Below are 25,881 nucleotides of genomic sequence, written 5' to 3' on the forward strand. Positions count from 1 at the left end.
TTACTTCGTTCATGGAACACCGGATTCTTGACAAGCTCTTGTGCAGATCTATTATCAACATAGATCTTTGTGCTTTCCTTTTGCAACAACTGAAGTTCCTCCAACAATCTTCTTAGCCAAATGGCATGACATGTGCAAGAAGTTGCAGCTACATATTCGGCTTCACAAGTAGAAAGTGTCACAATGTCTTGCTTCTTAGAACTCCATGTAAAAACACAATCACCCATAGAAAATACAAATCCGGTAGTACTTTTTCTATCATCAACATCTCCGGCAAAATCACTATCACAAAATCCCACAAGCTTATAGTTATTGGAGGGAGAATAAAACAATCCAAAATCAATTGTACCTTTCAAGTAACGAAGAATTCTTTTTGCGGCTTTTAGATGAGGAGAGGTAGGAGCCTCCATAAAGCGACACACAACTCCCACCGCATGTAGAATATCGGGCCTTGTATTGGTTAGATGCCTTAAACTCCCCACAAGACTCTTGAAGATCGTGGAGTCTACCTTCTCTCCTTCATCAAACTTTGATAACTTCAAGCCACCTTCCATAGGTGTGTTCACGGGATTGCAATCAAGCATATTAAATTTCTTCAACACTTCTTTTGTGTACCTTTCTTGTGAGACAAAGATACCATTCTCCGTTTGCTTCACTTCTATTCCCAAGTAATATGACATGAGTCCCATATCTGTCATATAAAATTCACGAGACATGGACTCCTTGAAGTCTTCAAACAAATTTGGGTTATTGCCGGTAAAGATAAAGTCATCCACATAAAGACAAATAAATAAGACATCACCGTTATTAAAAGTTTTAACATAAAGAGCATACTCATTTTGACAACGAACAAACCCATTGTCTTGGAAGTACTTGTCAATGCGAGTATTCCATGCCCTCGGTGCTTGCTTTAGACCATACAATGCCTTGTTCAATTTCAAGACTTTTCCTTCTTGACCTTCGATGACAAAACCCATTGGTTGTTCAACATAGACATCTTCTTCAAGATAGCCATTTAGAAATGCCGATTTTACATCAAGCTGAAAAATTCTCCACTTCATTTGAGCTGCCAAGGAAATAAGAAGACGAATGGTTTCCATGCGGACAACCGGTGCAAACACTTCACCATAATCAACTCCATATTGTTGCTTATAATCTTTAGCTACAAGTTTTGCTTTGTGTCTCTCAACCTCTCCTTTTGCATTCTTCTTGATTTTGAACACCCATTTGACTCCAATTGCTTCATGACCTTTGGGAAGGCTTGATAACTCCCAAGTGTTGTTCTTCTCAATGGCTTTGATTTCTTCTTCCATGGCTTGTCTCCACCTTTTGTCTTTCATTGCTTCATCAAAGTTTAAGGGTTCACTGTCAGCAAAAAGACAAAACAAATCATTTATAGCTTCAGTTTCATCATATAATTCTTGAATATTTCTCATCCTTCTTGGCCTTTCACTTGAACTCCCTTCGGAAGATGATGAGGCTTCATTGGTTGAAGGAGTTGGTGAAAGTGCTGGAGTTGAATCATTTGGAGTTAAGGCTTCTTCATCTATTTCTTCAAAGTACGGGAAAAAATCATAAGTGTCTTCTTTCTCCTCCCAATTCCATGTGCCTTCTTCATAGAACTCGACATCTCGGCTCACAATTGTCTTTCCATTGTTTGGATTGTACAATTTGTAGCCTTTTGAGCTTGCATCATAGCCAATGAACACATGTTTCTCACTCCGATCATTAAGCTTGAATCTTCCTTGGTCGGGTACATGAGCATATGCAATGCTCCCAAATACTCTCAAGTGATAAACTCTTGGCTTCACTCCACTCCATGCTTCTTGTGGTGTTTGATCTTTGACATTCTTTGTTGGGGAGCGATTGGACAAATAAACGACACATGCAACAGCTTCAGCCCAAAATTCCTTTGGCATATTTTTAGCCTTCAACATACATCTAGTCATATTAAGAATAGTTCTATTTTTTCTATCCGCTACCCCATTTTGTTGTGGAGATCTAGGAATCGTTAGAAGGCGACGAATCCCATATTTTTCACAAAATTCATTAAATTCTTTTGATGTGAATTCGCCACCTCTATCGGATCTTAGAGCTTTGATTACATAACCACTCTCCTTTTCCACAAGAGCTTTAAAATTTTTAAAAGCTACAAATGCCTCAGATTTTTGCTTTAGAAAATAAACCCAAGTCTTTCTACTATAATCATCAATAAAAAGCAAGAAATATTTATTGTTACCACATGAAGGAGGATTGATTGGGCCACACACATCGATGTAAACAAGTTGGAGAGGTTCCTTTGCTCTTGAATTAGCTTCTTTTGGAAAACTCTTTCTTGCATGCTTTCCAAGGAGACATGCTTCACACAATTGATTAGGACGGTTGATGTGAGGCATCCATTTCACCATCTTCTCCTCTCCTAAGGATTTTAGTGCTCCAAAATTCAAGTGCCCAAATCTCATATGCCAACACCATGATTCATCTTTTATGCTAGCCTTCAAACATTTTGCTTCATTGGTTTTAATGTTCAAAGTGAACATTCTATTTCTTGACATAAACACCTTGGCAATCAAATTAGAATTTTGATCTCGAAGCCATAAACAACAATCTTTCATATGAATTTCATACCCCTTTTCAACAAGTTGTCCCAAACTCAAAATATTGATTTTTAGTTTAGGAACATAGTAAACATCCGTGATTAATTTGTGAGCACCATCTTTTAAAGAAATTAAAATGGTACCTTTTCCTTGGATTTGCACCTTGTAAGAATCTCCAAAAGAAACATTTCCTTTCACCTTCTCATCAAGTTCCACAAATTTCTCTTTGCATCCACACATGTGATTACTTGCTCCATTGTCAAGATACCATAAGCATTTGTCTTCCTTCTCACCATTATTAAGTGATAGTAGTAGTGTTGACTCTTCAACTTCTTTATCTTCTTTATCATCAACAAGATTGACCTTCTCTTCAACATTTGTTCTACACTCCCAAGAGTAATGACCATATTTATGACAATTAAAACATTCTACATTAGATTTATCATACCTCCTTTCATATGCTTTTTCATAATTGTTTCTACCTCTTCCTCTTCCTCTTGCACGACTTCTAGTGGATTGATGGCTCCTCCATTCATTATTGTCAAAATTATCACGATCTCCTCTTCCTCCTCTTCCTTGGCCATGACCACGTCCACGACTACGTCCTCTTCCACGTCCACGTGCTTTTTAACTACTTTCTCCTCCATTTTCTTTCAAAGAAGCTTTGGCTTTGAGGACTTGCTCCAATGGCTCATCATGTCTTCTATTGAACCTTTCTTCATAGGCTTGAAGAGAACCCATCAATTGGTCTACGGTCATTGAGTCTAAATCCTTAGACTCTTCAATAGCACAAACCACATAATCAAATTTAGCGATTAAGGAGCGAAGGATCTTTTCCACCACACGAACATCTTCCATATTTTCTCCATAACGCTTCATTTGGTTCACAATAGCCAACACCTTGTTGCCAAAATCTGAGATAGATTCGGATTCCTTCATATGCAATGATTCAAACTCTCTACGTAGAGTTTGTAGGCGCACCTTTTTTACCTTATCAACACCTTCAAGGGAGGTTTTCAAAATCTCCCATGCTTCTTTGGATGTGGTTGCATTTGACACCAACTCGAACATAGCTTCATCCAAACCTTGATGAATGAAAGTAAGTGCTTGTTGATCCTTCTTCTTCGACTTCAACAAAGTCTCCTTCTCATTTGGTGACAAAATAGCCTCATTTTGAGGTTGGGTATAACCTTTCTCTACAATCTCCCATGCATCTTGAGAACCTAACAAGGCTTTCATGCGACGACACCAATTATCATAATTCTCTTTGGTAAGACGTGGGAATTGAAACATACTCAAGCCATTGTTTGCCTGATCCTTCTTCTTCGACTTCAACAAAGTCTCCTTCTCATTTGGTGACAAAATAGCCTCATTTTGAGGTTGGGTATAACCTTTCTCTACAATCTCCCATGCATCTTGAGAACCTAACAAGGCTTTCATGCGACGACACCAATTATCATAATTCTCTTTGGTAAGACGTGGGAATTGAAACATACTCAAGCCATTGTTTGCCATCTCTCAACTCACAAAGTGTTTCTCTCTCAACTCAAAAGTGTTTCTCTCTCAACACTCTAGAACTCAAGCTCTGATGCCACTTTGTTGGAAGAAGAAGAAGATTTTATTTCATTTGGCACACAAAATACAAGAGTATGATCCCCTATTTATACTAAAATAGAGTGACCACTCACATAATTTGCTTATTCAAGAATACTAAATGCTCACATAATTGCTTATTCAAGACTTTGTAACTTACAACCTTACAACTTTCATCTTCCACAATTTAAGGCTCATAAAACTTGTTATTATTATTTTTCTAATTAATATCTAACACTTTACATTATGACTTTTACATATAAATAAACCATACTTAAATGGAAGGTCAAGGAAAGTATTTGGGCAGATCAAGTAGACTTTGGCATTTGGTGTGCTTTCTCTCTATAGTAGGAGTTTTATGGTCTAACTTTCTTGTTAAGTGACAAAGTTATGTTGATCTTGACTTGGTGTAATATCTACATTATGACTTCTTTTCATTATTACATATAAATAAACCAAACTTGAATGGAAGGTTGAGACAAGTACTTGGGTGGGTCTAGTACACTTTGGCATTTGTTGTGCTTTATTTCCATAGTGGGAATGACCTCTGGTTCAACTAGTTCAAGTCATCGAGTTATGTTGGTTTTGACTTGGTCTAGAGTTCTACCAGTACACAAGCAAGCAAAGCTTGGTTGAGTGATGAAGTTTTGTAATACCTCAAATTGTCAAACTTTCCCTTTAGTTGACCATACAAAGCACGAGAGAAGACTTCCTCGAGACAAATAGTCACATTGCCATGGTGGAAGCCTTGTCACCTCGCATGCCTTTGATGAGTATTCATTGTCACATTGATTGAAGAGGTGGAACCTTTAGTGTCATATTTGTGTCATCTCTTTTCAAACTATTGATCTCATAAATGCATGTGACTTTCACATGAACATTTCATGTGTGAGATGTTTTGGCTTCACTTGGTTGCATCTCTTAGTAACCAACCCATTCAAGAATTTGAACCCCTTAAAAGGGGTTTGAAATAATGATCTAATCGGTCCTATGTCGGGTCACCTTAGTGCGCCTACAACTTTGGCTATAAATAAGGCACTTCATTTTCATTTTTTTCATATTTTCCCCTTTATGAACCTCCTCCTTCCTTGGATTTCTTAGCTTTGTAATTTTTTCACTTTCACCATTTCCATCCTCCAAAAACTCTATGTATGTTTGTTCCTTCTCTTTTTCTGTCAATCATTTGTTTGCATAAAGGGTTCGTGTAGAAACACTATAGTTTCTTCCAACTCCGAGCTTGGAGGAATGTTAGGGCCTGAAGTTTGCAGGATTGGACAAGAGTCAATTTTTGGCTCTTTTGTGCACTTATCCTACTTGGAGCATAATTCCAAGGAGTATATTGACAGTAATGTTGAGGAACATGTGAAAAGCATCTCTGCCGAAGATATGGTTATTCTTGAGGAAGAGGTAAAGTTTTGATGACAAGTTTTCTTTGGCCACAAACAATCAAGTATTCGAGTATAGAAAGCACAAAAGGAAGGTTTAAGTCAAAAAGGACCCAGTGCTTGATATTTCTCTCCTCGGATACACTTAAGTCAAAGGAGAAGTCGATACATACTTCTCGAAGTTTTCAACAAAAAAGTTTGTAGTCAAATTGTAAAGGATGATGTCCTTTATGCATTCAACAAGGAAAGATATAGTGATCGTCAAGCCATGTTCAACATCCAAACATGTACTCTTAAAGGCTTTACCTTGTCAAAGTTCACCTGCATGTATGAGATGCTATTTTGGAATCTCGACCTAGCAATCCCATTTGACGAGTTTAAGTGTGACGTTTTGAATGCATTAAATGTGGCTCCAATTCAGCTTCATCTAAATAGTTAGGCAACTATGCAAACCTTTTGAGCAATATATGTGCAATGTCATGCACATGTCTTCCATACCCCTCTTCCCCCACCCCCCAAATTTCTCTATCACTAATAGATAAAGCTGAGTTTTAAGGTGAGATGGGTACCCTTAGTGGGATAAATAAATTAATCCTTATTGAACTATTCACCTTTTCTTCCTAAAACTTTAAATGAAGCTTCTTTTGATGATATTGTCCTTCTTTAGATTACCAAAATGAATTCTTTAATTCCCAAGGGAAGTCAAAGTTTCCTTGTAATGAACCTGACACTACTAATTTTTTGTCAGCATCCATCATCCAACCTCAAGACAAAACACAAACCATTTCACAACCAGAACCTTCACTTAACTAAACACAAGCCCATTCTTAAATTGAACCTTCCATCAACTAGCCACAAACCTTAGACAACCAACACCCCTATCACATGCCATTCTTTTCTACATACCCAACTTCATCTTCATTTTAGAAGGAGTTGTTATACTTGATGAGTATGGAAATCCTATTATGGACTCTCAAGGAAACCCTATCAAACAAAAACAAGTTCCTAGAGAACTCCTATATAGATTTCTTATGTTCTAGGGCTCACTAAATCCTAACATGAAGCTCCCTACTCAATCAAGCTTTAAACCACCATCTCATTAAATCTAGCACACCTGCATACCAGAGATTGTATATCCCTCATCGGCATATTTCTTTGTATACCTGACACCTATTGCAGCAATAACAGTAGCCTTCCCTGAAACTTTGCTCACACATAATAATCCGAATCTGATAGCCTCCAGTCCTGCTGCTATAAACATCTGATATATAAAACAGACATACATTCACTCCATAGCAGCATGTCCCGCATAACTACATTCATACATGCTACAAGACTAACCATGCAAGCAGCTATAATCTAATACCATCGAATATGGCTCCAAATTAGATGCTCTCCCACATTGTAGTTATCCATCAACATTCAACAGCCCTAGGAAGTGCACCTAAACGCATACAGCTGAAACAGAAACCAGTTTGCCAAAGAATAATTGCTCATTTTGGTCAATTCTCAGAGCATACCATTCTGGTTTTATAGTATGAATCACATTCATACAATAATTGCATCAAAACTATCAGTTCTCTAAGCATATCATACCAATTTTATAATATCAAATTGAATATAAAAATCATACAATAATTGCATTAAAATCCTCAAGTCAATTCTCAAAGCATAGCATTCTAATTTTCTGGTATGAATTTGGCTAAAATTCATACAATAATAGCATCAAATCCATCAATTATCAAAGTGATAATACCGTTAAGATTTTTTAGTACAAATTTGAATAAAAAAAAATTTGAAGGCAAAGATAAGTTTTATTAATAAAATGAAAAGGAGGCTGAAACATAATTCACAAGGTCTGATATATGACAACCCTCAACAGACAAACAGAGAGGATGACAACAAACAAAAAGTCTTGTAAGAGGCAACCTAACAAACAAAACCAACCCAGCATAACAGAGTACTAAAACCCCACATACAAGTCAACATATGTATACTGCGATGAACATATTATCAGAACATCGAAAAACCCACGGCAAAAACAGAGGTTGCCAGTGGTTGGCCTTCCATCAAGCCAAACTTCCGCGACATCTTTCATACATAAGCATCTGCACCTGCCACTGATAGAAAGAGAAATATACTCTTTTGAATTTAGCCTTAATCCAACTCCATGACCATCCTGATTTTGTAGTACGAATTTGAACAAAAATTCATACTATAATGGGCATCAAAATTGTTAATTCTAAAAGCATACCATCCCAATTTTATAGTATGATTCCAATAATTGCATCAAAATCGTCAATTCTCATACCCAATTTTCTTGTTGGGGGCTTTGTTGCTGTTTGGCGGTAGTAATGATACTGTGTTGATTGTGGCACCAGGAGAGATAATCTGTTTGGTTGAAAAGTTGCACATGGGCGTCTCTAGTGCTTACTTATGTGGTGTATTTTGTTAGTTGGTTGTCCTGGTGTCTGTAACTCTTGAGAGCTACAACATCTCACACCTTGTGACCGTTGTTCAACTCCTCTTTTATAAAAATACCATCCCAATTTTTTCTACGAATTTGAATAAAATTCATACAATAATAGCATCAAATCCCTCAATAATACCATCCAGATTTTATAGTATGAATTTGAATTAAAATCCATACAATAATTGCATCAAAACCATAATTCTCAAAGCATATCATCCCAATTTTCTAGTATGAATTTGGATAAAAATTCATACAATAATTTCGTCAAAACTGTCAATTCTCAAAGCATACCATCCCAATTTTCTAGTATGAATTTGGATAAAAATTCATACAACAACCGCATTCAAACCGTCAATTCTCAAAGCAAACCACCTCGATTTTATAGTATGAATCAAATTCATACAATAATTGAATAAAAAATCGTCAATTCTCAAAGCATATCATCTCGATTTTATAGTATGAATCAAATTCATACAAGAATTGTGTCAAAACCGTCATCCCAACTTTTTAGTATGAATTTAATTGGGATAAAATTCAAGCAATAATAGCATCAAAACCCTTAATTCTCAAAGCGATAATAGCATCCAGATTTTAAATTATGAATTTGAATCAAGCATCGTTTCACAAGAAGAGCAATTGCCTTTATCCCTTTGCTCTATATGATACATCTTTGATACTCTGGTAAACTTGAAAGACAAGTCAACCCAATTAAGTTAATAACCAGTTGAAGTTTATCAAATGATCCATAACTTTATAGGGATGATGTATAATCCAGAGTATGTATTAAATTAAGCTTTTCAAGCATGACAAGCCTTTCGCATTCAGTACATCTAATAATAAGAATCTACCATGCGAGGAGATAGAATTACGTGGAGAATGAATCATCACGAGAACAGCCCTTGATACTGGTTCGCCTTGAAAAGGATCAGCAATATCCTTTTGACATATTCGGCACCATTTTTCAAGTGTATCCACAAAACTCAAGCTATAGACAAAGGAGAAATTAGAATTAGTATAGTTGGAGAGCATCAACACAATGAAGGTGAAATAAAAGTTCACCTATAAAATTTCAGAAATATAATCAACATTCAACAGTATTAGTAAGAAACTGAGGCATAGGATATATATTATAACATCAACATGTATACACATGATAAATCCATCAAGAAATTATAATGGAAAGAATACAATTTACAATGCACAAGTAATTAGTAAGTTGATGCAGAGCTCACTTCCATGAGTATGAGGGTTTAAATTTTCTCCACAGTGAATAGTAAGCCACCCAAGAATGTCTCATAGATAACTCCCAAGACCAAGATGATAATTGGCTTTTAATCCCTCTTTTACCATGGATATTTGTTTTTTCAATGACAAGACAGGTTTAGACAATTGGTCTTGAATATTTTCAATCAGGAAGATTAAGGAGAATTCTATCAATTCCTTGTTTCCAAAACTTGTTATGATTATCACCCGCCCTGCGAGTAATTAGAGCCGACTGGCATGCTTCCCCTGACAAAGACCCATGGTTGTTCCCAATTTATTTAGAACTCAGCCCAGTTTCTTTCATCCCACAAATTATTGCATCAACAAGAGCTTCACCACACAAACCAACCACTTTTAAACAATTCGCTTGGGATCTCTGAACAGATAAAGCCAATCTTTATCAGGAGTAATACATTATATTACAGTGATCATCTTAGAGAACAATTAAATATTACCAATAGACATTGAGCAAGCACAAACATTTGTGGAAATACTTCTCCATCCTCTATAAGTTTTCTTGCTACAGAATCACATAAAGCTGGTAACAAAATAGAAGTTAGCTAGCCTAAATACTTGAGAATGGAAGATAATAAGGAAAAGTTTTTGTTTGTAGTGGAAGGTGGCGGGATATTTTAATATATAAAGATGTGTACAGCTTTAAAAGTGTAAGTTTAATAAAACTATCTGTCCTTGTATGGATGTTTGCTAAGACTTTCATAAGTATAACATCATTACCAACAGGGAACCTAGAAGGAGGCCAGCACCACAGTATTGTGCTCAAAAGCAAAGTCGTCTCTTCAAAATATTCAATTTTTTTTGCACCTTCAGCAAAATCTTTTCTATTTCCAACAATACGCATGGAAGTCTCTGTTTCTTTCAATGCTTCCATAACTGCCTTCTCACTTGTAGCACTCAAATTTGAGATTACCAAATTCAAAGCAATAGCACAGGGTGTTGCAACTTCTACTTGATGTGAAGATAGCAAGGATGACAAACAATAAACAAGATCCAACATATGGAATTGCAATAATGAATTGGGTATAAAACTAATTACCTTTACTGCCACATCTGATGCCATGCTTAACAAAGCCTCACTTTTGCATTGAAGAACCCATAATAATGCGCTCCCAAAATATCGGCAACAGGTTCCAAAAGAAGTAAAGCAACGTAGGGAAGTACATATTTCAATGTTATTGAAAATATCAGACCAACTAATTTATATCAAACCATTCTACATAAATATATATGTTGGAATTCACATAGTATTACATTAGTAACCAGTTTCAAAAAGTATATGTTTGCCTTGAGAAAATATTTTCTGTTTTCACTTTATTTACTGATTTCAAAAGTTAGTACAGTAAAAGATGACTTTTTATTGTTTTCTATTTTTACTTTTTCTTGTATATGCATCAGAAAACAGGGAACAAAGTGAAATCTCAAACCAAACGGCCCCTTAGGAAATTCTTTCTTCTATTTAAGCATCCTTATGAAATCTCACTTTTTATTATTTTCTGTTTTCACTTTATTTACTGAGGCATGTGCAAATGAAAAAAAAAATGCATTAGTAGGAAAAGGAAAATCTTATTCTACGGATAATAGTACTTTTCAAGCATCATCCTTATGTAAATTCAATGAACAGAAAAGATGACCTTTCTGTGTATGATTAATGATTCCTAATTTCGTAAGTTCCCCGAATCATTTATTTTCTATTTATCAAATATGGACAACAAACATGAAACAACTCATCTTATTCTATAAAAATGGTTAGATTGGTTAAGAAAGCACATTGGCGGTGCATGCAATGAATGGGCAGCAGCATGTGATTTTCCAAAGCATTTGGCAGTGCTGTAATTTGTTGCTTGATTTAATTAACATACATTTATATATATCATGAATATATAAGTTCCCCTTCTATCTGCAAGATTCAAAACTTACACTCCCCTTTTATAAAAAAAAAAAAAAAAACCCTTACACTCCCCTCTGCAATGGCACTGGACGAAACAACATCGTATGTCTGCCTCATTTTGCTCAAATACAAGGGTATATGTGGAGGAAAAAAAGTTATATGTATGTTTACTTGGATACAAAAGTTACTTTCACTAGCATCAACACGTATTGAAGTTTGTTCTACTAAATCATGTTGATAAGAAAGTGCCAAATATAAGTTAGGATAGGGTGGTTTTGGTCCTGTTTATAAGGTAATTTTAAACTATATAATATATCTGCACAAGAATTAATTTGCTTGCTTAAATTTGAAACTATCAGAATAAGAACTGATATAGTGACACCTTCAGGGAACGCTAAGTGATCAGCAAGAAGTGGCAATAAAGCGACTTTCTAAAGGTTCGGAACAGGGGCTAATGGAGTTTACGAATGAAGCCAAACTCATGGCCAAACTCCAGCACACGAACTTGATAAAGCTTTTAGGGTTCTGCATCCAGAGAGATGAAAGAATATTGATCTATGAGTACATGCCTAACAAGAGCTTAGACTTCTACCTATTTGTTTGGATTTTGTTTTATCTTCTGTTAAGGTAAAGATGTTAGCATGTAGCATATTAACAAGGCAACCTTACTTCAAAACAGATTCAGCTAGAAAGAATTTGCAAGAGTGAGAAAAACAGTTGAACATCATTGGAGGCATTGCTCAATAACTTCTATACCTTCCCAAGTATTCGAGACTAAAAGTGATACATCAAGACCTAAAGGCAAGCAATATATTGCTTGATCACGAGATGAATGTAAAATATCTGACTTTGGCATGGCTTCGAATATTTGGAGTAAGAGTATTAGAAGAAAACACAAAGAGTTGTTGGTACATTGTAAGTTTATAAACGATAGTGAATTTTCAAATTTTAAAACTTTTGGTCTTTGGTATATGTTTATGAAAACATCTATCTTTCCAGTGGATATATGGGGTCCAGAGTATGAAGCTGGAAAAGTGAAAAACGGGTTCTTGCAGAGTGGGTATGTTCTTGTGAAATCAAGAATGCAGAGACTCTTGTGAGGAATGAAATGAAACTCAAGAAGAAAGTGCTTGGAATAAAGAGTTGCCATATCAGCAAGAAAAAATGTAGCAAGAGAGAGAGAAATGGGAGCAATAAAAACTAAATATTGAATCCCATGTGGGGAGTGTGAGTTGGAATTAACCAAAGAATGATCAAACAGTAAAAAAAAACAAGTAAAAATAAAAATGTGATGCCTATTAAGCTAAGTTGGTTGGATTTTCTTTCTGAGAGCTATAAGAGGAGTCGACAAACAAGCTAGGACACACAAACCCCCGCTGTCCTCTTAACATTTCTGATCCCTTGTCATATTCATATCGCAGAGGATGAGGAGGAGATTGGTTCTCAGTGTAATGCATTAAGAGCCCAATCATTGTCCTTTCTTCTTCTTCTGCAAGTTTGGTTTGTTGGTGTTGCATCATTGATTTCCCTGACTGTTTTTTCTCTGTTGCAGTTCCACAAGTTTTAGAATATGAAAGACTGTTATTCTCGAGTGGTGGTTTGAGAGGCCTCTAGCTTACCCATCTTAGTATTGGTTTTTTCAAGTTTATGAAACCAAAAAAATCTCTTGTTCCTTAAAATAAGAAGCCGATACCAAGATGAGTCAGGCGGAGACGCTCAAACCACCACTCGATGGTAACACTCTTTAAGACCCTAAAACACTTACTACAATGGTAGACTCGAGGAAAAGCACTCAAAGAAACCAAAGAAGCAACACCAACAAACTAAACTTGCAAATAAAGAAAAACAAAGGACAATGGATTGACTCTTAATGCATTACAATAAGAAACAATCTCCTCCTCATCTTCTGCAACATGACAAGGGACCAAAAATGGGGAGGAGGAGAACTAGGCACGTGCGTCCCAGTATGCCAGATTATTATCATTATTATTATTATTTGTCGGCCCATCCCGGAGCTCTCTCATGAAGACGACCCAATCAGCTTAGATTTGATGATTCTTTGGTTAATCCAAGGTCACTCCGCCCGGGGATTCAATATTTAGTTTTGAAATTTTGGATGAACTTTTGAGATTTCAGTCACTTATTTATATTTACAATTTATGACAAGACAATGAAGCCATAGAACTAATTAAATTGGTTCATTTTCTGGGTTAAGTTAATTTTAAGGATTATAAATATTTGATAAATTTATTAATAAATTATAAAATGATGTATAAAACATATTTATACAATTCCTAGAATTCTTGTCAGAAACAAAATTTGACTAAAATTTAAAAACAGATAACATAAAAACATTAATGTACCGAAGATAATGATGAAAGAAAAAAAAATAAGGAAGTTATAAACTCAAATTCTAATATAAAAAAATATTTATATTTATAATTTTAAACATTCATTGTATGATGTGATGTCATATAACAATTTCATATTTATTTCCTCTAAAATAATAAATGCAGTCATATTTGGAATTAAATTTTAAAAGTAATATAATGCAAAAAGATCAAATTCTCAGCTATCAATTCAAATAACTAATACCCTCATTATATGAAAAGAATTGTATTTAGATCCAATGCAAATTTTCCTTGATCCAATCACAAGATTCAGTGCAGGAAGTTGTTCATTGCTAGGCATTTTTTTTCAATAGGCTATCAAGTTATTTGAATTATTCCATTAAATACTTTCTTGAGTCACTTGCAGAAATTCCTTGTGATTGGATAAGAGAAATTAAATTTGAATGATTAAGAACCTAATACATTTCTTTCCAAATATTGTGAAAGACACATGAAGAAACAGATAGCAAGGAAAAAAATACCCTTCCATATGCATTGTAATCAAGGGAACTCCCAAGAAGGTCGGCCATGTCTTTCTTGAGAAATCTCTGCACCGCGCTCCTTTTCTTGCGTTTGTTAACTTCAACCGCGATTTGCTGTTTCACATTTTAATTTCATCATCATTATTGTTATTTTAAGAAGAAAATAAAAAAGGAAAGGAGGGAAACAGCGAAGGTTTATTACCACTTGGAATAGAATAGTGCATCGAACATTTTCACTCCCGAGAATCCGAATATACGAAGCTAGAAAAGTGAAAAACGGGTTCTTGCAGAGAGGGTATGTTCTTGTGAAATCAAGAATGCAGAGACTCTTGTGAGGAATGGAATGGAACTGAAGAAGAAAGAGCTTGGAAAAAAGAGTTGCTTTATCTGTCCTTGTATGGATGTTTGCTAAGACTTTCATAAGTATAACATCATTACCAACAGGGAACCCAGAAGGAGGCCAGCGCCACATTATTGTGCTCAAAAGAAAAGTTGTCTCTTCAAAATATTCAATTTTTTTTGCACCTTCAGCAAAATCTTTTCTATTTCCAACAATACGCATGGAAGTCTCTGTTTCTTTCAATGCTTCCATAACTGCCTTCTCACTTGTAGCACTCAAATTTGAGATTACCAAATTCAAAGCAATAGCACAGGGTGTTGCAACTTCTACCTGATGTGAAGATAGCAAGGATGACAGACAATAGACAAGATCCAACATACGGAATTGCAATAATGAATTGGGTATAAAACTAATTACCTTTACCGCCACATCTGATGCCATGCTTAACAAAGCCTCACTTTTGCATTGAACAACCCATAATAATGGGCTCCCAAAACATCGGCAACTGGTTCCTAAAGAAGTAAAGCAACTTAGGGAAGTACATATTTCAATGTTATTGAAAATACCAGACCAACTAATTTATATCAAACCATTCTACATAAATATATATGTTGGAATTCACATAGTATTACATTAGTAACCAATTTAAAAAAAAAAAAACAGATAGCAAGGAAAAAAAAGGCATTTTTTTTCAATAGGCTATCAAGTTATTTGAATTAGTCCATTAAATACTTTCTTGAATCACTTGCAGCAATTCCTTGTGATTGGATAAGAGAAATTAAATTTGAATATTTAAGAACCTAATACATTTCTTTCCAAATATTGTGAAGGACACATGATAGCAAGGAAAAAAATACCCTTCCATATGCATTGTAATCAAGGGAACTCCCAAGAAGGTCGGCCATGTCTTTCTTGAAAAATCTCCGCACCGCGCTCCTTTTCTTGCGTTTGTTAACTTCAACCGCGATTTTCTGTTTCACATTTTAATTTCATCATCATTAAGAAGAAAATAAAAAAGGAAAGGAGGGGAACAAAGAAGGTTTATTACCACTTGGAAATTGGAATAGAATAGCGCATGGAACATTTTCACTCCAGAGAATCCGAATATAAGAAGCTGGAAAAGTGAAAAACGGGTTCTTGCAGAGAGGGTATGTTCTTGTGAAATCAAGAATGCAGAGACTCTTGTGAGGATTGGAATGAAACTGAAGAAGAAAGAATTTGGAAAAAAGAGTTGCTTTATCAGCAAGAAAGAATGCAGAGAGAGAGAAATGGGAACAATAAAAAGGTTTGTGAAAATGGTAAGGAGGAGAAAGCAGTAATGCGAGAAAAAGAGAGAGAGAAAGGGTCACTGCAGAATGAATATCTATGAATTTGCTAGATGAAAAGAAAGGAAAAAGAGTTGCTTTATCAGCAAGAAAGAATGCAGAGAGAGAAAAATGGGAGCAATAAAAAGATTCGTGAAAATGGTAAGGAGGGGAAGGTAGTAATGCAAGAAAAAGAGAGAGACAAAGGGTCACTGCAGAATGAATATCTATGAATTCACTAGATGAAAAGAAAGAAAGAAGCAAAGGCACGTAAGAGTGTTGTTCCTTTGCCACGAGCCACAAAAAATATAAAAGGGAACCCTTTCCCTTTGTTTTAGGCAGGAAACCAGTGCGCAGTTAGTGGCAGAGTAATTGATTCCTAAGCTCAATCAAAATAAAAAAATAAAATCACATTAATTACTGTGAATTCCAAGAATTGCATAAATAAGAGGGAGTTAAAAGGGTAGCTTGTTTTAGAAAAAGAATATTCAAGAATACACATTCTTGAAGAAGTGGTAGTTAATTTTGTTCACCTATCTATTATTATTACCGTAAAAGATATGAAAATAAAAAACAGTTAGGATTATGAGGTTCATGAAAATAAAATATATCTTTTAGTAATTAAAAAAATAAATTAATTTTTTTAAAATATTAGATTGTTATTTTTATTTTGAAAAAAAATATTAGTATAATAATATATTGGATTGGTTAAAAATAATTACAATTAAAGATGATTGATAAAAGAGAAATATTGATTAATCAAATTTCAAATTATTACAATATTCTTCTATAAGGATATATAATTATTTCTCTTGTAATCACACATAAACGGTATGTATTAGTGGATTGTGTAAGGACCGAGAAAAAGAAAGAGAACGAGAAAATTCTTTCAAATAACAAAAAATACAAATTTCTTATTTCAAGAGGTGAGTAAAATAATTTTTTCAATTAATGAATATATAATTTACTATTTAAGATTAAGACCAATTTGTAAGCATGTGTTATGTTCTACCCATTGCAAATATTATATTACTATATAATCGGTGCAATTCCTTCGATACTCCTAACGGTTTGAAATTGGTTTTGACCTAAAACTAGTTTGAAAGTGGTTCACGTGAATTGGTTTTACCGGAAAAATTTGTTTGGTCTGCATATGAGAACTAATGCAGCGATTGTTCTCTTTTTCTTTCTCCTTCTCTCTGTCAGATTTCATGGTTTCTTTGTTTTGTGTGAGAATTGAAGAAAGAGAGAGGAGAAATTGAGTGGAAGAAGAAATTGAGTTTGTGTTGAAGGGAAGAAATGTTCTTGATGGATCTTTGAACACCGCCACAATTCACCTCCTAGCCAACTATGTATTTGTAGACAGACGGAAAGAATAGAAAAAATAGACAAATGAATAAACCGAACCACTCAATATTTTTTATTTTTTTGTTTCCAAAAATTTTGCTCCTCCAAACACAATTCTTTCTTAGACATGATTGGTCAATAAATGTTGACACATCGTATAAGGGAGATTCAAACTTTGATTTATTATGTTGCATGTAAAACACTTTTTTTTTAAAAAAAATAATATGTTGAATGATTTAGAATTAAATAAAAAAGGAAACAAGAAATTTTTTAAAAATATAAATATCATAAATCATATAATAAATAGAAATAAATAAATGATATAATTCTTTTTTGTCATTGTTAAGGTTAAAAGTTGATCACAAACAAAATTTCTTAGTCAAATTGTTATTAAAACAGGTTATAGGTTCAAAAGGTTTGTTGAATTAAAACTGCCATATTTAATCAATTAGAAAAGAAATGGACAAATTATGAAATATTTTTGTGTTTCCATGCTTGCTTAAATGGGATAAGGAGCTAGTCTGGATCCTAGAATGAGCCAACCATAAGGGTCATATAATCTTCCCAAGAGCAATGAATAGCACTAAATGCTTCCCCCACTCCTATTCAGCCAAATTGACGGCCACACAATCTAAACATGACAAATTGACAGGCAATGTGTGGTGTTTATGCTGGCTGCAGCCAATCAGGCACTAACCAATGATCATGCTGGATGAAGTCTGCAACTGTGGCTTGCAGATTACTCTGGAGATTAGCTGGAATATTCAGGGCTATGGCAATAGGCTTATAGATCCATTTTTGCCTCCAGAAGTTGTTTTTTTTGCCATTTCAAATCAACCAATGTGCAAACTGTGTTCCAAAATTGTTTGATCCCTGACCACAGAGATGATTTTGTATAACTACACACCTGAAAACCATATTTGAGAACCCTTGCTCTCATCAGCTCGGCCCAATGATCTGCTGAAGGAATGAACTTCCAAGTCAGAGACAAGATGGAAGCTTTGTTAATAGCTTTGAGAGACCTTAGGCCAGGACCTCCTTCACTCAGAGGCCTACATATTTTCATCCAAGAGACCATGATCAGCTTCATGTGCTTGCTATCACCTGACCAGATGAAATTTCGAATATGCTTTACCAGCTCATTAATTAAAGCTTCCGGCCATTGGTATAACTGAAAGGATACATCAAGGTTCCTTCTATGACAGATTTCACAAGTTGCACCATACCCATCAAAGAGAGAAACTTCCCTTTCCAGGCTGAGGTTTTTGATTTTATCTGCAATAGGCCTTAGATGATATTTTCCTTGGATTTCCTTTGAAGGTAATCAAAAGGAGCATTGCTAACCTTGAATCCCAACAGATTAGAGATTTCCTGAATACGTCTGAAGCATATCATCCAAGTTTGATTATATGAATCTGAATAAAAACGCATACTGCAATTACATTTAAGATCTTCAATTCTCAAGACGATAATCTCATTTTACAATACGAATTTGAATGAAGATTCACATGACAATTGCATTTTGAACATCGATTTTAGGCATTACATCCCTATTTTATAGTTTTTTTTTTTTTTAATAAACCAAGGTTAGCTAACTTCACCCTAGAGCTTGCAATCCCGACTAGGTTGGCACCCCAAACACTAAAGATCCCCCAGCCACTAACCAAGAAATTCATTGCAAAAGATGAAGAAAATACAGAAGACCATGGGGGGCATGAACCAAACCCAAACCCATGGGAGGGAAATCAAGAGAATCTATAGTTAGGCAAACCTATTCTATTCCCATTCAATTCCGCTGCAATGAAAATAGGAGCAGAATTCAACCAGCAAAAATCATTTAGAGAAGAAGCAAAACAGGCTAGTTTGTCTGCACAAATATTGTCCTCTCTATAGATGTGACCTACTACAAAAAGCATATTTTTCGTTAACTCTATACAATTTAACCATCTGTTTCTAATGGACCAAGGGACCAAAGTATGATTAGAAAAAGTCAGCACTACCAAAATGGAGTCACTTTCCAGCCAAAGGTCTTTTAGTATTGCTAACCTTGGTTTCATCATTTTCTTTAAAGGCAAAATAAGCTTCATTAATAGTAGATGTGGGCAGATTTAACAGAAGTTATGTTAAAAACTGCTCTGCAAATACATAAAGTTGCAGCATTACTAGTCTACCCTGACCAAAACTTACCCATAATACAGCAAGCAGTCCCATCTTAATTGCTTCACATATGATCATACTATCCCCCCATATCCACTATTTGCTAAAACTGTTCAATTACTCCCATGCATTGCCACCTAACATTATCAGTGCCAAAAAAGTTCTGTCTGCATAAGACCACCTGACTTTGTACCATCACCAAGACATTCATACTTACACAAATGGCAATTCTTAGCACCCTAACCTTCCATTAAAAACTCGTGAAAGGCCTTATGAATGTCCCCCACTGCAAAAACATATTTGGGCATAAGATCTTGCACACCTGCATACCAGAGATTGTATATCCCCCATCGGCATATTTCTTTGTATACCTGACACCTATTGCAGCAATAACAGTAGCCTTCCCCGAAACTTTGCTCACACATAATAATCCGAACCTGATGGCCTCCAGTCCTGCTGCTATAAACATCTGATATATAAAACAGACATACATTCACTCCATAACAGCATGTCCCACATAACTACATTCATACATGCTACAAGACTAACCATGCAAGCAGCTATAATATAATACCATCGAATATGGCTCCAAATTAGATGCTCTCCCACATTGTAGTTATCCATCAACATTCAACAGCACTAGGAAGTGCACCTAAACGCATACAGCTGAAACAGAAACCAGTTTGCCAAAGAATAATTGCACATTTTGGTCAATTCTCAGAGAATACCATTCTGGTTTTATAGTGTGAATCACATTCATACAATAATTGCATCAAAACTGTCAATTCTCAAAGCATATCATACCAATTTTATAGTATAATCATACAATAATTGCATCAAAATCGTCAAGTCAATTCTCAAAGCATAGCATCCCAATTTTCTAGTATGAATTTGGCTAAAATTCATACAATAATAGCATCAAATCCATCAATAATACCGTTCAGATTTTTTAGTACAAATTTGAATAAAAAAAATTTTGAAGGCAAAGATAAGTTTTATTAATAAAATGAAAAGGAGGCTGAAACATAATTCACAAGGTCTGATATATGACAACCCCCAACAGACAAACAGAGAGGATGACAGCAAACAGAAAGCCTTGTAAGAGGCAACCTAACAAACAAAACCAACCCAGCAGAACAGAGTACTAAAACCCCGCATACAAGTCAACATATGTATACTGCAATGAACATATTATCAGAACATCGAAAAACCCACGGCAAAAACAGAGGTTGCCAGTGGTTGGCCTTCCATCAAGCCTAACTCCCGCGACATCTTTCATACATAAGCATCTGCCACTGATAGAAAGAGAAATATACTCTTTTGAATTTAGCCTTAATCCAACTCCATGACCATTCTGATTTTGTAGTATGAATTTGAACAAAAATTCATACTATAATGGGCATCAAAATTTTCAATTCTAAAAGTATACCATCCCAATTTTATAGTATGATTCCAATAATTGCATCAAAATTGCCAATTCTCATACTCAATTTTCTTGTTGGGGGCTTTGTTGCTGTTTGGCAGTAGTAATGATACTGTGTTGTCTGTGGCACTAGGAGAGATAATCTGTTTGGTTGAAAAGTTGCACATGGGCGTCTCTAGTGCTTACTTATGTGGTGTATTTTGTTAGTTGGTTGTTCTGGTGTCTGTAACTCTTGAGGGCTACAACATCTCACACCTTGTGACCGTTGTTCAACTCCTCTTTGATAAAAATACCATCCCAATTTTTTCTATGAATTTGAATAAAATTCATACAATAATAGCATCAAATCCCTCAATAATACCATCCAGATTTTATAGTATGAATTTGAATTAAAATCCATACAATAATTGCATCAAAACCATAATTCTCAAAGCATATCATCCCAATTTTCTAGTATGAATTTGGATAAAAATTCATACAATAATTTCGTCAAAATTGTCAATTCTCAAAGCATACCATCCCAATTTTCTAGTATGAATTTGGATAAAAATTCATACAACAACCGCATTCAAACCGTCAATTCTCAAAGCAAACCACCTCGATTTTATAGTATGAATCAAATTCATACAATAATTGAATAAAAAATCGTCAATTCTCAAAGCATATCATCTCGATTTTATAGTATGAATCAAATTCATACAAGAATTGTGTCAAAACCGTCATCCCAACTTTTTAGTATGAATTTAATTGGGATAAAATTCAAGCAATAATAGCATCAAAACCCTTAATTCTCAAAGCGATAATAGCATCCAGATTTTAAATTATGAATTTGAATCAAGCATCGTTTCACAAGAAGAGCAATTGCCTTTATCCCTTTGCTCTATATGATACATCTTTGATACTCTGGTAAACTTGAAAGACAAGTCAACCCAATTAAGTTAATAACCAGTTGAAGTTTATCAAATGATCCATAACTTTATAGGGATGATGTATAATCCAGAGTATGTATTAAATTAAGCTTTTCAAGCATGACAAGCCTTTCGCATTCAGTACATCTAATAATAAGAATCTACCATGCGAGGAGATAGAATTACGTGGAGAATGAATCATCACGAGAACAGCCCTTGATACTGGTTCGCCTTGAAAAGGATCAGCAATATCCTTTTGACATATTCGGCACCATTTTTCAAGTGTATCCACAAAACTCAAGCTATAGACAAAGGAGAAATTAGAATTAGTATAGTTGGAGAGCATCAACACAATGAAGGTGAAATAAAAGTTCACCTATAAAATTTCAGAAATATAATCAACATTCAACAGTATTAGTAAGAAACTGAGGCATAGGATATATATTATAACATCAACATGTATACACATGATAAATCCATCAAGAAATTATAATGGAAAGAATACAATTTACAATGCACAAGTAATTAGTAAGTTGATGCAGAGCTCACTTCCATGAGTATGAGGGTTTAAATTTTCTCCACAGTGAATAGTAAGCCACCCAAGAATGTCTCATAGATAACTCCCAAGACCAAGATGATAATTGGCTTTTAATCCCTCTTTTACCATGGATATTTGTTTTTTCAATGACAAGACAGGTTTAGACAATTGGTCTTGAATATTTTCAATCAGGAAGATTAAGGAGAATTCTATCAATTCCTTGTTTCCAAAACTTGATATGATGATCACCCGCCCAGCGAGTAATTAGAGCCGACTGGCATGCTTCCCCTGACAAAGACCCATGGTTGTTCCCAATTTATTTAGAACTCAGCCCAGTTTCTTTCATCCCACAAATTATTGCATCAACAAGAGCTTCACCACACAAACCAACCACTTTTAAACAATTCTCTTGGGATCTCTGAACAGATAAAACCAATCTTTATCAGGAGTAATACATTATATTACAGTGATCATCTTAGAGAACAATTAAATATTACCTATAGACATTGAGCAAGCCTAAACACCTCTATCCGAACAGCATGGGGGTCTGATTTTCCCATCGCCTGCACAAACATTTGTGGAAATACTTCTCCATCCTCTATACGTTTTCTAGCTACAGAATCACATAAAGCTGGTAACAAAATAGAAGTTAGTTAGCGTAAATACTTGAGAATGGGTGATAATAAGGAAAAGTTTTTGTTTGTAGTGGAAGGTGGAGGGATATTTTAATACATAAAGATGTGTACAGCTTTAAAAGTGTAAGTTTAATAGAACTATCTGTCCTTGTATGGATGTTTGCTAAGACTTTCATAAGTATAACATCATTACCAACAGGGAACCTAGAAGGAGGCCAGCGCCACAGTATTGTGCTCAAAAGCAAAGTCGTCTCTTCAAAATATTCAATGTTTTTTGCACCTTCAGCAAAATCTTTTCTATTTCCAACAATACACATGGAAGTCTCTGTTTCTTTCAATGCTTCCATAACTGCCTTCTCACTTGTACCACTCAAATTTGAGATTACCAAATTCAAAGCAATAGCACAGGGTGTTGCAACTTCTACTTGATGTGAAGATAGCATGGATGACAGACAATAGACAAGATCCAACATATGAAATTGCAATAATGAATTGGGTATAAAACTAATTACCTTTACTGCCACATCTGATGCCATGCTTAACAAAGCCTCACTTTTGCATTGAAGAACCCATAATAATGCGCTCCCAAAATATCGGCAACTGGTTCCTAAAGAAGTAAAGCAACGTAGGGAAGTACATATTTCAATGTTATTGAAAATATCAGACCAACTAATTTATATCAAACCATTCTACATAAATATATATGTTGGAATTCACATAGTATTACATTAGTAACCAGTTTCAAAAAGTATATGTTTGCCTTGAGAAAATATTTTCTGTTTTCACTTTATTTACTGATTTCAAAAGTTAGTACAGTAAAAAATGACTTTTTATTGTTTTCTATTTTCACTTTTTCTTGTATATACATCAGAAAACAGGGAACAAGGTGAAATCTCAAACCAAATGGCCCCTTAGGAAATTCTTTCTTCTATTTATTTGTAATTGAATTGTAATGTAATAAGTCATTGTAGGTAATTCCCCTGATGTAAATATTATCCTAACTTCCTAAGTATGCTGAGTGCAATTGACTGAAGCAAATTCATAAAAAAAATTCGCTATGTTTTTCAATCTTTTCAAGTAAATACAGTCATGTATGATTTAGAACTCTAATGAACTAGCATGAAACTCCAAATTCAGGTTCACATGTTCTATTAACTACGGTTAAAGCCCGAAATAAATAAATAAATAAGCATGTAAACAATGCACCTTAACAATAGCATGACGTGCTGCATGTGCATCTCCTGATAATGAATCAAGAGCGCACCAATTGATCATAGCACATTTTTCCATCTATTTGTCTTCTCATCAAAATGTCTGTAAAAAAAAGAGAGAGAGATTCAAAAAGATTCACAGCAACAACAACAACCCATGAAACTAAAAACCCGAAGGGTTGGCACAACGGTGTAACGCCCTGCTGCATTCACATGAGTGGGTGAAAACGATTTATTTAACGGGAGAACCATGTTCGTTTCTCACCATGTGCAAAATTCTCTTGTGACAGCAGCAGCCACACACCACACACCGCGAGCAGATAATTCTCTGACCAATGGGTTAGGGGACACCGTGGTCCCAGACCCAGGACCAAAAGAAAAACCCATGAAACGAAAAACACAGTTCAATCACTTTGAACCAACGAGATAGAAAATTAAATGATGGGTAGAAGGGTGCCCACTATGTCGGAAGTAAAAAAGATAGAAAATTTAAAGAAAATTTCACGGAATAAGGACCTGGAGGGAAGTGACTGGGTGGGATGGGGGGTGCAAGTTGAGATCTGGTGCCAAGGTTTAAGGCGTGGAGAAGACGGCGATGAAGGGTCTGCATATGAGAACTGATGCAGTGATCGTTCTCTTTCTCTTTCTCCTTCTCTCTGTCGGTTCTTGGTTTCTTGGTTTTGTGTGAGAATTAAAGAAGAGAGAGAGAAATTGAGTGGAAGAAGAAATTGAGTTTGTGTTGAAGAGAAGAAATATTCTTTATGTATCTTTGAACACAGCCACAGGAGGTGAGTAACAAAGGATGAGGCTGAACTTATAGCATACTAATCTCGTAAGGCTTTTGGGGCTCTGCATACAAAATGAAAAAAATATATTAATGCGAATGTTTTGAATATTTTTTAAAATTATAATTTTTCTTTATATTATTTTATTTACAAAATTTGATAATTTAAAAATTTTAATATTTAATTGGATTTTGTACTTAGATTTTTATTACAGTAAATAATATTTAAAGTAATTTGATATTTAATTGAATAATGTATTTGGATGTTTATTATAGTAATTGAAAAATAAATAAATATGATATTTAATTGAATGATGTATTTAGATGTTTATTATAGTAATTCATAACTAAATAAATTTGGTATTTTTTACATATGTAAATTTTTATTAAATCTATGATTTTTATTTATAATTTATATATGTAAACAAATTAATTATTAGATAAAAACTAATTATGTCAAAATTTATTATGTAAATTTACATCTGTATTAAATATACATTAGATATTTTAATATTATATATAGCGACATTAATTAATTTATAACATAATTGGTTTATTAACTCAGTTCATTAGAGTGTTGTGCTAATAACACGAAAGTCACATATTTGATTATTGATTGGACAATTAATTTCAAAACTATATTCTAAAAGAAAAAAATCCTATGTACCTCATATTATGCTGCATGTACCAACAAAATTGCTGGGTGGAAATACGTTTGGTTAGATTTTTTTAAAACATTTTCACATGTTTTTTATTTCTTGAAAGCAAAATATAAGAAGTCAAACCAAACATATTTTCATAATTCTAATCTTTTAAAAATAAAAACAGTTTTCAAAAAATGAAATCAGAAAATAAAAATACAAACCAAACACATTAATTGTTCACCTAAGAAATGTTTTCGGATTTGTTATCATTACTATGAAAGATATGAAAATTGAAAACAGTTAGCATCATGAGGTTCATGAAAATAAAATATATCTTTTAGTAAGTAAAAAAATAAATTAAATTATTTTAAAATATTAGATTATTATTTTTATTTTTAAAAAAATATTAATATAATATATTGGATTGGTTAAAGATAATTATAGCAGATAATAGAAATAATAGATAAAGAAAAATTGTTTAAATAAATTTTAATTAGTACA

At 34.3% G+C, this 25,881-nt stretch overlaps 3 protein-coding genes across 19 annotated transcripts; all 3 read right to left on the minus strand.

Moving 5' to 3' along the window:
* Positions 1 to 3,224: 3,224 nt before the first annotated feature.
* On the minus strand, positions 3,225 to 4,112 carry LOC114381615. Its single transcript, XM_028340873.1, has one exon. It carries the CDS (start codon positions 4,110 to 4,112, stop codon positions 3,225 to 3,227), a length of 888 nt encoding a protein of 295 aa, XP_028196674.1.
* A 4,499-nt stretch (positions 4,113 to 8,611) lies between these two features.
* LOC114382045 (BTB/POZ domain-containing protein At1g04390-like) lies at positions 8,612 to 10,466 on the minus strand. Of its 5 annotated transcripts, XR_003660158.1 has the most exons (5): positions 10,366 to 10,460; positions 10,047 to 10,274; positions 9,767 to 9,849; positions 9,281 to 9,687; positions 8,612 to 9,033 (listed from the first exon to the last, which is right to left on the minus strand). XR_003660158.1 is itself a non-coding variant. In XM_028341277.1 (3 exons), the coding sequence occupies exons 1-3, from the start codon at positions 10,324 to 10,326 to the stop codon at positions 9,586 to 9,588; spliced, it is 465 nt and encodes a 154-aa protein (XP_028197078.1). In that variant the 5' UTR covers positions 10,327 to 10,359; the 3' UTR covers positions 9,146 to 9,585. The 5 variants fall into 5 exon arrangements, 1 of the variants encoding a protein (XP_028197078.1); XR_003660159.1 differs by lacking the exon at positions 10,047 to 10,274 and having other exon boundaries at positions 10,366 to 10,466; XR_003660157.1 differs by lacking the exon at positions 10,366 to 10,460 and having other exon boundaries at positions 10,047 to 10,353.
* Positions 10,467 to 11,356: 890 nt separating this feature from the next.
* Positions 11,357 to 24,738, minus strand: LOC114382043. 13 transcript variants are annotated; one of them, XR_003660156.1, is made up of 12 exons: positions 24,218 to 24,738; positions 23,948 to 24,055; positions 23,254 to 23,348; positions 22,935 to 23,162; positions 22,604 to 22,737; positions 22,118 to 22,524; positions 21,755 to 21,870; positions 15,478 to 15,631; positions 15,287 to 15,400; positions 14,847 to 14,941; positions 14,292 to 14,759; positions 11,357 to 14,203 (listed from the first exon to the last, which is right to left on the minus strand). XR_003660156.1 is itself a non-coding variant. In XM_028341275.1 (11 exons), exons 8-11 carry the CDS (start codon positions 14,868 to 14,870, stop codon positions 11,620 to 11,622), a joined length of 729 nt encoding a protein of 242 aa, XP_028197076.1. In that variant the 5' UTR covers positions 14,871 to 14,941; positions 15,287 to 15,400; positions 15,478 to 15,631; positions 21,755 to 21,870; positions 22,604 to 22,737; positions 23,254 to 23,348; positions 23,948 to 24,055; positions 24,218 to 24,738; the 3' UTR covers positions 11,357 to 11,619. The 13 variants fall into 13 exon arrangements, 3 of the variants coding, with proteins under 3 accessions (XP_028197076.1, XP_028197077.1, XP_028197075.1); XR_003660155.1 differs by having other exon boundaries at positions 22,853 to 23,162; XR_003660147.1 differs by lacking the exon at positions 22,935 to 23,162.
* Between the last annotated feature and the right edge of the window lie 1,143 nt (positions 24,739 to 25,881).

Source organism: Glycine soja, chromosome 13 (genome assembly GCF_004193775.1).
Source record: "Glycine soja cultivar W05 chromosome 13, ASM419377v2, whole genome shotgun sequence".
NCBI classification, from domain to species: Eukaryota; Viridiplantae; Streptophyta; class Magnoliopsida; order Fabales; family Fabaceae; genus Glycine; species Glycine soja.

Excerpts from the sequence above, each read along its gene's own strand:
- LOC114381615 (XM_028340873.1), bottom strand. The coding sequence starts at position 4,112 with ATGGCAAACAATGGCTTGAGTATGTTTCAATTCCCACGTCTTACCAAA.
- LOC114382045 (XM_028341277.1), bottom strand. The coding sequence starts at position 10,326 with ATGTTGGATCTTGTTTATTGTTTGTCATCCTTGCTATCTTCACATCAA. Across the intron at positions 9,850-10,046 it reads TCCTTCTAGGTTCCCTGTTG|CTTTATGTGATTCTGTAGCA; the intron begins GTAATGATGTTA and ends TTTTGTTACCAG. Across the intron at positions 9,688-9,766 it reads TGCTTGCTCAATGTCTATTG|AGATCCCAAGCGAATTGTTT; the intron begins GTAATATTTAAT and ends TTATCTGTTCAG.
- LOC114382043 (XM_028341274.1), bottom strand. The coding sequence starts at position 14,807 with ATGTTGGATCTTGTCTATTGTCTGTCATCCTTGCTATCTTCACATCAG. Across the intron at positions 14,204-14,291 it reads GCACTATTCTATTCCAAGTG|CAAATCGCGGTTGAAGTTAA; the intron begins GTAATAAACCTT and ends AATGTGAAACAG. Across the intron at positions 11,743-14,089 it reads ATTACAATGCATATGGAAGG|AACCCTAAAAGCTTTATCAA; the intron begins GTATTTTTTTCC and ends CTCTGGATGCAG.